We start from the raw sequence: 14,327 nt of genomic DNA on the forward strand, positions 1-14,327 counted from the left end.
ACCACCAACTTAGAAGCACTCGTCTCTACAGTAAACACACGTACACTTAGACAGGTGCACACAATAATGGCTTTTTTGTGCACTGAAGAAAGCAGCCGGGATCTTTCAAGGGCAAATATTAGTGGTGATGAATAAATATTAAAAGGCCATTGTGCCACTTTATGCATTAGCGGGATGGGACTGCCTCTTGAGTAACCCATGGACTTGTCAGGTCAATGGTTGGAAGATGTCTGGCCTCAGAAGGAAATCAACCCAGATTTATGGCAATCCAGAAAAGACTAGAAAAGCTCAAACCAGCCAAACACCCAGATGTGCTCTCTTCACCTGTGCTGCGTGACCTCTGATCCTTGAGACTTAAGATTTGAGAGCACACACACACACACACACACACAGAGAGAGAGAGAGAGAGAGAGAGAGAGAGAGAGAGAGAGAGAGAGAGAGAGAGAGAGAGAGAGAGAGAGAGAGCAAAATACCTCATAGGACATTCCCAAAATGAACAGACAGGGCCAGCACTGACCCCACATTAGGAATTTGGAAGAAAGCCTTATACATGAAAGGAAAAAAAAAAAAACCAAGCCTCAAAGATTTCTTTGGGGCAGAAAACCTCCCTTGCTCAGGCAAGTCTTTGTGACAAAGACAGGGGCATAAGAGATGGAGGTGGGGGTGGGGGTGAGGGCTACTGTAAGATTGATCCCATTGCTAAAAGATGCACAGTACAGGAAGAGGCAAAGCCCTCTAGGCCTCCTCCCTTACTTCTGGGGAAGGAAAGAATCAGTCCTCACTGTCTAGGTGGAAGATCATGTTAAAACAAACACTTCCATTGCTGCCTGCCCCCATCAAAAGCCAAATTTAACCTCCTAATTGCAATGCCTAGGACTTCCAATGTATTCAGCCTGCAAAGGCAGCCCATTCTATGCTATTTACATTATATTATGTGCTACAGAACTCGTCTCACCTCGACTTGGAATAACCTTTACTCTGTAGATGTATTTTAGTGCCAGGCTTGCTCAAGTCACTGTGGGCGGCAGTGGAAGTCAGTCAGGTCTGACCCAGATTCAGGAAAAGAATAAATCCTGGCCTAGACAGAGACACTACCTGCAGCTGAGCCCTAGATAAAGCTTTGCAAGACATAGACAAAGAAGCCAAGGTGGACATAAACCTAACTTGTATCTATCTCTCTGTTAAAGAAACTATCCAAAACAGTTACTAGAAAATGGCCAGACAACCGTGTTTGTAACAATGAAGCAAGTTATCATTTGCAAATAAATTCTTTGTAATTAAGTCCTGTGCTCTTTATAAAGGGAACTGAGTGGGCGAGCTTAAAAAAAAAAAAAAAAAACACCGCATTCTTGGGCCATGGGAAACACACACAAATGCTTTTTTACTAAGCTCAAGATTTTAAAGTTTATAGTTTGCTTCCTCAGCCTCGTGGGTCTCTTTGGCCCCTCCCACTGCACAGAATGGATGAACGGAGTTCCTTAGCTAAAAGTTATCATGACTGAATAGCTATCCACTTGTTCCCCAAAGTTATAAAGCCTTAAGCAATTCTATGGGGAAGCCTAAGCTATAATTTTATTTTCTATTAACTGTAAAGTTCTATGAACTGCCCTTCCCTGAAATGTATTCAAAAATAAAGTACGATAAAGTTTGCAAAGGCCATGTGTAGTGACAGTGACACTAACACCTTCAGAGTGAATTCTTCACAGGGTCCCCACAAAGTCTATTAGCATCTTCAATAGAAAGGCAGGTACTTACTTCTTGGTTCCCGGGGACCGTCCACTGTCACTTTAATAGCTCTGTGGTAAGTGGCCACTTGGGGAGGATTTGTGAAGACTGTTATGGTCAAGGTGAAACTCTTGCCTGCAGATTTAAGAGGGGAAACGGTGACTATAAATGGGTAGTACTGATGACCTTACAATAATACAGACATCCAAATCTCACCACAGCATCTCTGAGGCAGCAACCAATCAGGAATCAGCCCCCTAAACCAGAAAGCCTCTGATAGCCACTCAAGAACACCTGTAAACTTGATCAGCATCTTTCCTGCGGTTCTCTGCACGCAGCCTCTACCCTCTACCCCCACTCCCAAACAATCTCTTTGGTAACAGAACCAAAACTCTGGGGCTGCTTCAAGAGGCATCTCTGATTTTTTTTTTCCATTTTTCTCCAACGTCAGGAGAACATCCCAGCCATCCCAGTGTGAGGGCAGACAATTTTAGAAGTGTTTATTTAGGATAAAGTCATGACCCCTTGAGAGAACAATGGTAAATTATTACTGGTGGCGCTACTTACATCATAAGAGGAAAGCAGGAAGCTCCTATGGCAATCATTTCAAGGGGAGCCCGTGTCTCCAGGCCTTCATGCGCCTGGGGGAGATGATTTCATCTCCCGAGCAGTCTTTCTCCTCCCTTACCACACATCTCATCAATAAATCTGGAAGGATCTCCCTAGGGTGACTTCGTTTATGCTAAGCAAGCATGACACCTCTCCACACAAACATGTTTTATTTTTAAAAGAGAGTTTCTGTAAGGCTACATTCCCTCTGATGCTTCAAATTAATGAGCTTTAAAAGTGATGAGGAATGGGAGGGGGCAGGGGAGAGAGTGTGGTAAGGGATCTGAGCGTCTGCTTTCTCCAGGAGATGCCGGCCTCTGTTCTACAGATGCACTGACAGTTGTAATCAGTTAGATTTGCAATGGTTAGTCATGTCAGATAGTCAGAACTGCAAACTGTTACAAAGACAGGAAAAGGTGGGCGAGAAGCGGTGACTCAATAAAACAGCAGCGAGCTGAGCCCCCGTACTCAAGGGCTGCCCCTGTAGCAGATAAAAGCCTCCCTTTGTTTTGCTTTGTTTTTTGGTCAGATTTTTTCCCCCTTCTACTGAAAGCTGGGAGTATTAAATCAAAACACAAATCTTAGACAATATGTAGCAATGTGAAGTTTAATGCAATCTTTTCATAGCTTAATATGGAACAGGTTCTGCGCCAGGCTTAATAGGGAACAGGTCTTTGGCTGTCAAGTCTACTGAATGGCTTTTCTTTTCAAACCAGACCATGTAAGTTGCTAAAATCTGGTTAAGAAACACATCATTTGTTACTGTGTGTGGATAGTCTTAAGACCCCTTGACTGCCATTCGTGGCTACAGGGGTTAAGAGGCAGAGGGCATGCAGGAATGTGGGAAGGGCCAACAACAAGGCAGATGAATGCTGATCAGAAACTCAGTCAGCTCCAGACTCCTCAACCACATTATCTCATTTAATCTTCCCCAGTTAGACAGTCATCGCCCCAGCTCACAAATGAGGAAGCCTTAGCCCCAGAGAAGCTTAGTCATTTACCCAAGGTCACACAGTTAATAAATGGGAAACATCAGAAACCAAACTCAAATCTTTCTGACCTTAAATATTCGAGGGTAGAGATGTAACTTGGAGATAGCTAGCCTATGTAAGGCCCTGGATTTAATTCTCCCACATAGAAAAGAAGGAAGAAAGGGAAAGAAAAGGCATGGAGGAAGAGGAGAGAGGGGAGAGAGGGAGGGGAGGAAGGAAAAATGGAGGGAGGGAGGAAGGGAGGGAAGGAAGAAGGGAAGAGGGATGGGGGATGGGGGATGACAGAGGAAAGGGGGAGGGGAGGAATGAGGATGAAAGGGAAATAAAATGAGAGGATTTTTTTTTCTTATTTTGCTGCAGAATATGGAAAGGGAATTAGAAACTGTGAGTCCCCATTAGCTCCCTGTGCCCAGAAATAATAAATCTAAATGGATGAATGCGTCAGATGAATTTATCTATTTATAAGCATCATTGATGCAGCACATTGTAGTTATTACATATAAGATAGTACATGGGTTTAAGTCATTTGACTCTGTACAGAAGATCTGTTGTGAACATTTACACTGGCCAGAAGAATAAGGCAGCCAGGAGTCTAAACCAGTCCCAAAGACCTCAAAGTCAACCAAAACTCAGATCAAAAAGTTGAGGGGGAGGCCCAGATTAAGAACTAAAAATCACGGCCGAGTCTCTGGATTCAAAGTTAATTTGAATTAAAACATTTTAAAAACATTCTTCTGGGTGAGATCAGTAGTCCACACACTCAGGATTCCGTTTCTCACAGTATCTCCAAAGACCATGATTGGAAGACAGCATCCTTGGTGCTGATGTTAATACATCAAGGATGCGTATGCTCTTCTTCAGCATCTCTGAAGGCTCTGCTAGTGATGATGTCAGTGGATATATCATGACTGGTTTGGGAGATGTTTCCATTTTAAATCTTTACAACCTGCTTGGTTTAATAAGCTGTCTGTGCTCCTCCCAAAGTCAGAGAAACAAACACACTGCATATAGAAACAAACCCAGATACAAAATCCACCCTTCAAGACCAGAGCAACAAAATACTCAAAGATAAACCAGTCTTCCTTCTTGAAATCCTTTTAGGGCCAGAGAATTGGCTCAGTGGTTAAGAGCACTTGTTGTTGCAAAGGACTCAGGTTCGATTCCCAGTACCCACATGGAGGCTCACCACTTCCTTAGGCACCAGGCACATATGTGGTACACAGATATGCATGCAAGGCAAAGCACTCATACACATAACATAAAATAAACCTAAATAAATATAAGTGAATGAATAAATAAAGCTGAAATTTAAAACAAACAAAGCCTGCTTTAAGGAGAAGTAAGGTTGGGGAAGAAACTCCTCTTGCAGACTGGATTCCTAAAGCTCAAACTGTGCTTTAACAATAAAGCAAAGTTAAAGGGGGGCTCTTTGCACTTCCGATTAGTCCCAGCCCCTAAAGTGTGGAAGAAACTTGCAGAAACTCTGTCCAGACTCACTAATTAGCTCGTCTTACAATAATGCTGCATTTCCGGAGTCAAAAGTTTATGTGGGTATTCATGATTTCCTTAACTTAAAACAAGTCTCCCAATTTCCACTTTCCAAGGATCCAGGATTACATTTTTATACATAATTTTATGTGCATGGGTGTTTTGCCTTCAGGTATATCTGTCCACCACGTGTATGCCTGATGCCCTTGGAGGTCAGAAGAGGGCATTGGATTCCCCTTGGAACTAAGGTGGCCAACAGGGCCAGCAGCCATGTGGGGTGCTAGGAATCCAGCCTAGACTGGATTTTCTTGAAGAGCAGCAAGTGCTTTTAGCCACAGAGCCATCTCTCCAGTCCCCAGGATTATGAATTTTAACAGTGCCAGGGTTCCATCCATCCATGATCCACTAATGGAAGACTATGGATGACATTTAACACAAATCTTACTTGAGCTGGGAACATAGCTCAGGGGGTAAAGAAGTCCTGAGTTCAGATTCTCAGCACCCATATTGATAGAGGTGGGGGAGAGAAGGAGAGAGGGAAAGAGGAAGAGGGAGAGGGGGAGAGAGAGAGAGAGAGAGAGAGAGAGAGAGAGAGAGAGAGAGAGAGAGAGAGAGAGAGAGAATGGTGATGTATGCCTGTAACTCCAGAGCTGGAGAGCAAAGTACAGAGGGGAAACACTGAGCCACCCAGGCTAGTGGACTCAGTCCACTGAGAGACTATGTCTTGGAAAAAGCAGTGGTGAAAACACGGAATAAGACATGTCAGCATCCATTGCTGAGGGCCCCATGCACTACATACAGGTACACATGTCAGCACACATGTGCAAGCACATTCATAACCCCCTGACACACAGAATCCTGCTCAGGCAAAGCCAATTATGTCATCCACAGCTTCATCTAAGAGCTAATCCCGAAATACCACCCAAAGTCATATCATTTCTTAGTTACATAGCAGGAACTGTCACTGGAAGACAATTCCAATTTAGCCTTAAAGGCTGCCAGGAAGAGCCAGAAGACATAGACTGTACGCAGGATTGTGTCCTAAATTGACAAAACACCATGCTCTGTGAGTTGTAAATGCTTTAAAAAGACTTGTAAATTAAAAGCAGCAAGCATGATGTCAAAAGAGAGCAAGCACACCAAAAGAGGAGGAGAAGAGGAGAAGGAGGAGGAGGAGGAGGAGAGGGGGGGAGGAGGAGGGGGGGAGGAGAAGGAGGAAGAGGAGAAGGAGAAATGGTGTAAAATACTAAGGAGAAAAGGGAAGAGACGTTGCCTGGCCACACGCACGTCTCAGTGGTGCTGTACTTTGTACTGAGCAGTTTTGAATGTTGTGGTCCTGTGATGATCTAGGAAGCAAAATGGAATGGAAGCATGGAAACGTGGATGCTTTATAATCGAAGGCCAGTTTTCAACTTCAGAGAGTCTATGATCCACTTGATCCAACAGTGAAAAGGTTAAAAGAAATATAATGTTTATGGAACTTGTTTTTTTGTTTTGTTTTGTTTTGTTTTGTTTTGTTTTGTTTTTCTTTTCTTCTGAACACCATCAAAGTCACATTTGGTAAAGTTGGGAGAGAAAGTCCAGTGGGCAAAGCCCGTGGAGAAGAATTAGCAGCATAAATGAAGATGGGCAGAAACCAAAGAGGAAGCTGGAGATGGTCTTGTAAAAAGCAGGTCACGCTAGAGGGTTTCCTGACTGAGAACTTGACTCATTTTCATCAAGAGCCACCTCTTGTTGATGCACTCTGAGTTTGTGCTCTCCATTTTAGCTCAGTCTTACTGCTTCCTCTTATTCAAAGTAATACAGTAATATAAAAATCTATTATTAGTGATAAATCAATTTCTCTCTCTCGTTCTCTCTCCACCCCCTCCTCCCCCTCCTCCCCCAAGTCTCGAAGACAAGTCTGGACCAATTTCTCCATCCTGCCTCTGGCAGCAGACTGGAGCACTTCAGATCCTCTACCACGTCCCGGCTGCTTCAAAGGAAAAATCCTACTTTCTTCAGTTAAGATCATAAGAAATATAGGGGGAGGGGGTCAGCTCTGTTTGGACATAATTACACTTCATCAAAAGAGGCTTCCTTCATCTTCCATGCGTGAAAAGTCTGCAAGCAGTTAAGTCTGTCTTTTTTTTTTTAATATAAAAATTGCTATTTGGGAAACCAGCCAAAACTCAGAAAGCCAATATAGTAAAACAGTGCACACCCTTTGTTTCCTTTTGAAGTTTCTTAAATAAATATGTTGAGGGTTTACAAAGTACACTATCACTCCACCATAGTTTCTAGTCAAATTGATCAGGAAAAAAAGGGGGGGGTGATTTAGCATCTATATAACATGTGATTTAGCATCTATATAACACAAAAGTACAATAAACGAAAACACAACTTTGGATCTGTAAAATAAAATTAAGAGTAGCGCCCCATCCTTTAAATTCTAAAATTCATCACTCCGGTTACAGTCACAGAAGACTAAAGGTACAATTTAGAGCATACGCTATGTTATCCTGTTTACTTTAGAGCATACAGGTGCCTCATTATGTTTAGTTTTGTGTTTGGTTTTTTTTTTTTTTCCAGAAAGAAAAAGGAGAAACTTTTAACTGTATCGTGCAACAGTAACTAAGAAACCAACCAAAGCAAAAGGAGTAGAAGAAAGGATGGCTGAATGTCTGCACCACCCTGCACCCTCCAAACCTAGTCAGGAGATAGAAGCTGTGTGTTCTTGCTCTTCTGATGAAGGAGCACAAAGGAACACTCTAGTTAGATGCTGTCAGAGGCTCTGAACCTCATTTTGGTTGAAACCACCTTTCAGCGACAGCATCTCATTAGCATGCATCCTTTTTGTCTTAAGTTGTACTACTTGGCCCTATTCCTAGAAAGTAACTAGAACTTCTCATCGGAAACAGCCTTGCTTAAATTTCCCTTATCAAGTTTTTACAATGGTAATAATTTGACATATGATCCAAACTAGAGAGTAATTATTAGACACAGTTTAGAGTGGTGTTTCTCATTTCCTGATTCAAACCTGGGCTGGAGCGAACACACAGGCTCCATCGTTTCGCCTCACTTCACTCCTAAAGGGGTCCCACTTTTTTATTCTCTTCTTAGTGTAATACTTTAAAAGGAAATATTAGAACCAATAAATTGAATGAGCATAATACTTCTGATAGGCGAGTAACCAAGAGAAGTCTCTCTGAGGATAAGTAAATAAAAACAAACTATTGGGTGGGTGGGTGGTGGAGCACTCTCATAGAGGCAGGGAGAGGAAGCATGGGATAGGGGGTTTCCGGAGGGGAGACCAGGGAAGGGGATAACATTTGAAATGTGAATAAAGAAAACATCCAATAAAAAATTTTTTTAAAAAGTATTGATCTCCTTAGAGACTCTAGCAAAAAAAAATAATAATTCCATTTCTGAAACTATGGTGAGAATTCCTTTAAAGGAATATTTCCTGCTTTGCGATTCTGCTAAATGTTCCTCATATCTTAGTGTGGATTCAAATGATTGAAGACCCTAAATCCTGTGACACCATGGAGATAGCCATGAGTTGTCTAGGTGATTTTAGAGTCGGTCTTCTGAGTAGTGTACATAGTAAGGCCAGCCAGCTCGACTCAGTAAGACCTTGTCAAAAAAAAAAAAACCTAAATAAATATTTTAATCAATTCTTATTACAAGAATACTTGAAATCATCCACAGGAGATATCATTAAAGGACAATAAGAGCTCCAACTGTCCCTGTATCAACTCAGAGTAAGCGGAGGTTGTCAGGAAATATCTCCAAAGCAATCACTCTCCTTTCCCCGTTGCCTCTCAGGCCACTCACGTCACGTGACTCCTCCTAACTCAGAACCTGACCCTCCAAACATTCTTTTCCCTACTGTACGTGCTAAACCCCATGAAATTAGGAGCGAGAGTTCTTCGGAAAACATTGTTTGACTCCTCTATATAATAAAACCAACGAAAAAGGCCTAGCTACTCCGGAGAACACTCAAGGGCATCTGGATTTATTTAAGCAAACCTACGGTGGTTGTTTCAATAAGGAAAGGAGATGCTACTTCGTTTGTATATAGAGACAAGTTTGCTTGCATCAGAGAGCCTAACAACCTTATCCCAGGATCAGTATTAAAAATCGGAGACCTACCTCGTCCGCTCCGGCCCACAAATCTCAGATCGTTGAACCTGGCTACTTGGTTTTTCATAACAGCAGAGGCATTTCGGAGCTCGGCGGAGTAGTTCTCATCGTTCCCGGCCATGACAGTAACCACAGTCCCATCTGGTACCTCTCCGAGGGCTACAACCTACATAAAACAGGAAATACAGAAGGAACAGTGGCACATCAGAAACACTTAAGGACAGAGAACACATGCTCACTGTAAATGGTGTCTTATCAGGACCTGGCGCTGTGGTCCGGCGGTGGCAGACCAGAAGGGAAGCATCTGTAGTTGGGTTGTGATACCACTTCAAATACACTGGCGATTCAGGGTCCACCCACTTTGAAAGCAAGCTAAATTTGTCTTTATTTATTGTTCAGCTCTTCACAGAATATATGTATGCTTTTATTAAATCCCCATGTTAGGCTGTCTGCAGGAATTATACTTCAGAAAGAAGGCTGATGCCCCATCTGCAGATTGCACCATACATATTAAGGCATCTCCTGTCTACAGCCACAAGAGTCCTGGGGTGTGGTCTCGAGTCAGGTCTTGAGCTAAAAACAGAAGGGGAATGGAGGTTACGTGCTTGCTACGGAAGCACGAGGACTCAAGTTCAGATCCTCAGCACCCATGTGAGAAGTTGAGGAAAGACAGCTTGTATGCTACCCCACTGCTAGAAGGTAGAAAATAGACAATCTCGGGGGAGGGGCTTGCCAGCCACCCGCCTTAGCCTAATCTGCAAGCTTCAGGTTACATGAAACCTAAGGTGGAGGGCAGAAAGGATAGGCTAGCTCCCTGGATTAAGCACTTTCCACCAAGTTTGATGACTTCTGTTCCATTCCTGGGGCCTACATGATAAAAGAGAAACAGTGTTACAACTTGCCCTCTGACTTCCACATGGACTTGAGTGTGATTATAGACAGACATAAATGTAACTTTAAAATGGGGCCGAAAGCAATTGAGGAAGATATGTCAATGTTGACCTCTGACCTCCATGGTCTCCATATGCACTCTGATGGTGTATGTGTGTGTGAGTACACACACACACAGAGGGAGGGGGAGGGGAGGGGGGAGGGGGGAGGGGAGGGGGAGGGGAAGAGGGAGAGGGAGAGGGAGAGGGAGAGGGAGAGAGAGAGGGAGAGACCTGATTGGCTCTATGGAAAAGGACTCAGGTGAAACTCCTAGTCCTGGCTGAAATACTGGATACAGATCTGTTAGGGGACTAAATGGTCACCTTTTAATGGCACTGTGAATGTATACTGCATCCTTAACTGTGTGGGACCCAGTGGGATAGTCAAAGCTATCAAGAGAATCGGCTGGGCATAGAACGGAGACCTATCCAGGGGTGAAAAATGACAACTGAGTTCTACATTCAAGAAACATATCCCAAGCTAGGGAGAGAGCTGGGTTGGTAAAGTGCCTGCCTGGCAAGTATGTGGACCCAAGTGTGATCACCTTGTAGAAAGCCAGGTGGTATGGTATATGCTTCGAATCCCAGTGCTGGGAAACAGGAAAGGGGAGATTAGGGTAGATCAGCCAGCCATCTTAACCCTAATCAAAATGTCCTAAGAAAGATCCCTCCCAAAAACAGACAGCTCCAAAACCTGACACCTAGTATTGACCTCTGACCTCCAAATGCACACCAGCACAAAAGTCAGCACACACTCGTACCCACAAGTCCATTTTGTGTCATCTACCATATTGGAATGACACGGTTGTCCCCCCCAGTCTTCAACAACTCATCTGAAGCTTTTCAGACGAGATACAGGATCATCTGTCGCTGAGGCTAACACATTCAGAAACTCCTTATGCCAGGTTAGCTGTGCACACTGGGTTAGCATGCAACCTAAGCGATGGAATGCCAGTCACAGGGACCCTTCCTTGTCCCCTGTTCTCCATCCATCACCAAGACCCTGCTTCACAGTGACAGTCCCTTCCTCTCCAGCAACTCCCAGGATCCTCTGCCCAGCCTGTTCCCATGTCTTCACCTAGTGCCCAGAGTTCTCCCAGTAACTGGGCAAGAGCCAGATAAAGTAACTCCTCTAACAAGGCGCCCCGTGTGCCTGTCTGTCTAACAAGGTGCCCCGTGCGCCTGTCTGTCTAGCAAGGTGCCCCGTGTGCCTGTCTGTCTAGCAAGGCACCCCGTGCACTTGTCTATCTAACAAGCACCCATCACTAGGTCTTTCCCCACTTCTGCTTCTGAGCTCTCATTTGTCAGAAGCTCTAGGGAACACGTCTAGATACTCCTGAACGCACTTGTTATGTGTCCTTCTTATGTATACTTTCTTGTACATTGATAAACAGGACTAAATTTTCCCTCTCTGTAACCTCTATCCCAGGTCAGACCCCTCGTTATATCCTCTCTGCCAGCCAGGAAAACAGTGACACAAAATAAAACCTCATCAAGATTTCCTGTTACTCTGACTCTTAGACTGTTTCTCAGTTTCTACCAACCTCACACCTTGTTCAGTGCAAAATCAAGAAGCTGTTCCTTATAGTGTAGTGTAGGGCTCACATTCCCAGTGCCCCATGCTATCTAGTCACCCTCATTTTTACTACATATAGATTGATAATTAATGATGGTTTTTAATAAATTAGTCCCCAGGTTTAAGGAATGGCCTTCATTTCATCTAGTTTATTTACAAACCTCAACTCTCCTCACACTATCTGGCATATTCAGAAGTGTTTGATGAGTATTTAAAAAAAAAGGAGGTAGAGGCCATACAGTGGTAACACGTGCCTTTAATCCCAGCACTTGGGAGGCAAAGGCAGGAGGATTTCTGAGAGAGTGAGTTCCAGGACAGCCAGGGCTATACAGAAAAACCCTGTCTCGAAAAAAACAAAAATACATACATATATACATACATACATACATACATACATACATACATACAATAGGAGGTAGAAAGAAGGCTCGGTGCGTAAAGTGTTTTTTATGTAAGCATAGGGGATGATTCAAATCCTCAGAGCCAATGTAAAGGGCAGACATAAAAAGATGTAGGTCTGACCTTTGTAATACCAGCACCCTTACTGGGAGATTGGGCATGTGGCCTGTGAGTCATTTAGCTTGGTACACAGCAGCAAACAGCAAAGAGACTGCCTGGGACAGTGGAGAACACAAGGACCAATGTCTGAGGTCATTCTCTGATCACCACATGCATGCCATAGCACTCTATGACATCGCATAGCAATGTGCAAACACACATGCACACACACACACATTTATATGTGAGAGAGGAATATGTGAGTATGTGTCTCTGTGTGTGTGCATGTATGTGTGTATGTCTGTGTATGTGAATGTCTATGTCCGTGTGACTGTGTGTATGTCTTTCTGTGTGTGTATGTATGTGTGTATGTCTGTGTCTGTGCATGTGTGTCTGTGCATGTCTATGTGTGTACATGTGTATGTAAGTGTGTCTCTGTGTGTGCATGTATATGTGTATGTCTATGGGTGCGTATGTGTATGTCATTTTGTCTATGTGTGTGTATGTACACGTGTCTTTGTGTGTGTCTCTATACGTGTGTATGTATGTGTATGTCTGTGTGTGTGCATGTGTATGTATATGTTTCTGTGCATGTACATGTGTGTACATCTGTATGTCTGTGTGTACACGTGTATGTATGTGTACCAGTGTGTGTCTGTGTGTGTGCATGCGTGTGTGTGTGTGTGTGTGTGTGTGTATGTGTGTGTGGAACAAGTAAATGAAAGAGTTCCATAGAAAGCACTGCTCTCAGCAGCCAGCAGCTCTGTGGGCTACCAGCTAACCTGCTGAGGGAACCAGTTACAGAATGAGTCAGCATCCCTCAGACAGCACTGTCCTCACTGCAGACCGGCATTACCTGGAGTACACAGCTACTCTCAACTCGAGAAGTCTCCTGGGTCAAAAGCAAATGCCTTGAGCCTCTCTGTCACCTCTGTCTAGCAACTTGGGAAGGGCAGAGAAGGTTACTAAGACAAGTGCTGGGCTCCTGAAGATGGAGTATTTCTCTGATGCCAAAAAAAGGCACGTTTGAAAATACAGAAATAATTGACTATATCTGCCAACATTCATCTGAACATGAAGACCTCTTGTGTCTTCAGCAGATTGTAGTTTAACCCCTGATGCCTGGCTTTCTATTGAAAATGAATATTAATAAAGGCTAAAGAAAGTTAACACTATCTGAGAAGAGACTGTATGTACTAAAAAGCATAAGGCTCCATTTCCCCCTACTTTACCTATAGCTCTGACCCTTATACCAATCATTTCATCTCTAAGAACCAGAGTTCCCCAATATACATTGGAAATCATTTTTAAGCTGTAAAATGTAGAAGATGCCACATAAGCACAGAGTGTCACTATAGTGATCTTGGTTTTAGTAAGATAAGGAGAGTGATGGTTGAGTCTGCTGCTAAACACGGGCGTTTAGTGGTAAGCATCCTTTAAGAGTGTCACTGCGTATGTGAGGCCTCACAGCCTCAAATGTTCTGCAGTATTGTCCAAAGGTAAAGGACTGCTCCCCAGGGGTTTCACTCCAGCTGAGCAGTGTTTCAAAATATATATATATATATAAAGAAATCTGCCTCGGTTTAAAGGCTTTCAAGAGCTTGGAAAATTATTATTTTACTACATATTTTTTAACATAATGAACTTTTCTTTTAGTTAAAAGAAGACAAAAGTTGATTCAATAAGGGAAAATGTGAAAGAAAAGATCCCTGAGAGTGAAATCCATAAATCCACTTTATTAATGCAGCGTAGTAACAATCATATTAAATATGGGTTTGCTTTGTATATCATATTTAGCAAAACAGACAGTTGTGTGCACATTCTATGACGCTTAGACCTGGGTCTGGAGAACATGCCAACACACACAGTGGCAATCTTTCTGATAAGGCTGAACTCTAGTGCAAGGACTAAACTATATTGTATTTTCTGCTGTTCATTGTAGCAGACCCGACTGACCAGCATTGTTTCTGAGGAGGAGTGGTGAATGTCTGGGGGGGGGGGTACTGTATTTAACTTTATATCAGTCAGAAGTATAATTACATGTTTGAGACTTTTTAAGTAGATGTCTGAAGCTTAAAAGTCTCCTTTGAATATTCCCAACCATGTTTATCTAAAAGAAAACCAAAGAATGAGGAAATTTTTACACATTTCATCTGTACCAAACCCAAGCAATGGAAAAACATTCTAAAGAGCAAAAAGAACAACCATGAAAGAAAGAAAGAAAGAAAGAAAGAAAGAAAGAAAGAAAGAAAGAAAGAAAGGAAGGAAGGAAGGAAGGAAGGAAGGAAGAAAGGAAGAAAGGAAGAAAGGACAGAGAGGACAGAGAGGACAGAGAAAGAGGAAGAGGGAAGGAGAGAGAGAGATATCACTCTTTAACTGTTAAGA

General features: G+C 43.0%; 1 protein-coding gene across 5 annotated transcripts in view; it reads right to left on the reverse strand.

The window, feature by feature from the left end:
* Positions 1–14,327, reverse strand: part of Runx2 (RUNX family transcription factor 2) — a 209,290-nt gene that overhangs the window by 109,417 nt on the left and 85,546 nt on the right. For 4 of the 5 annotated variants that reach the window (XM_029471398.1, XM_021186134.2, XM_029471397.1 and 1 more), the window contains 2 exons: positions 8,949–9,105; positions 1,756–1,860 (listed from right to left, as the gene is read on the reverse strand). In XM_029471398.1, coding sequence (XP_029327258.1) covers positions 1,756–1,860; positions 8,949–9,105 — 262 coding nt within the window. The remainder of the gene's footprint in view (positions 1–1,755; positions 1,861–8,948; positions 9,106–14,327) is intronic. The other variant, XM_021186137.2, reaches the window with a different exon arrangement.

The sequence above is a fragment of the Mus caroli genome, chromosome 17, assembly GCF_900094665.2.
Source record: "Mus caroli chromosome 17, CAROLI_EIJ_v1.1, whole genome shotgun sequence".
NCBI lineage: Eukaryota > Metazoa > Chordata > Mammalia > Rodentia > Muridae > Mus > Mus caroli.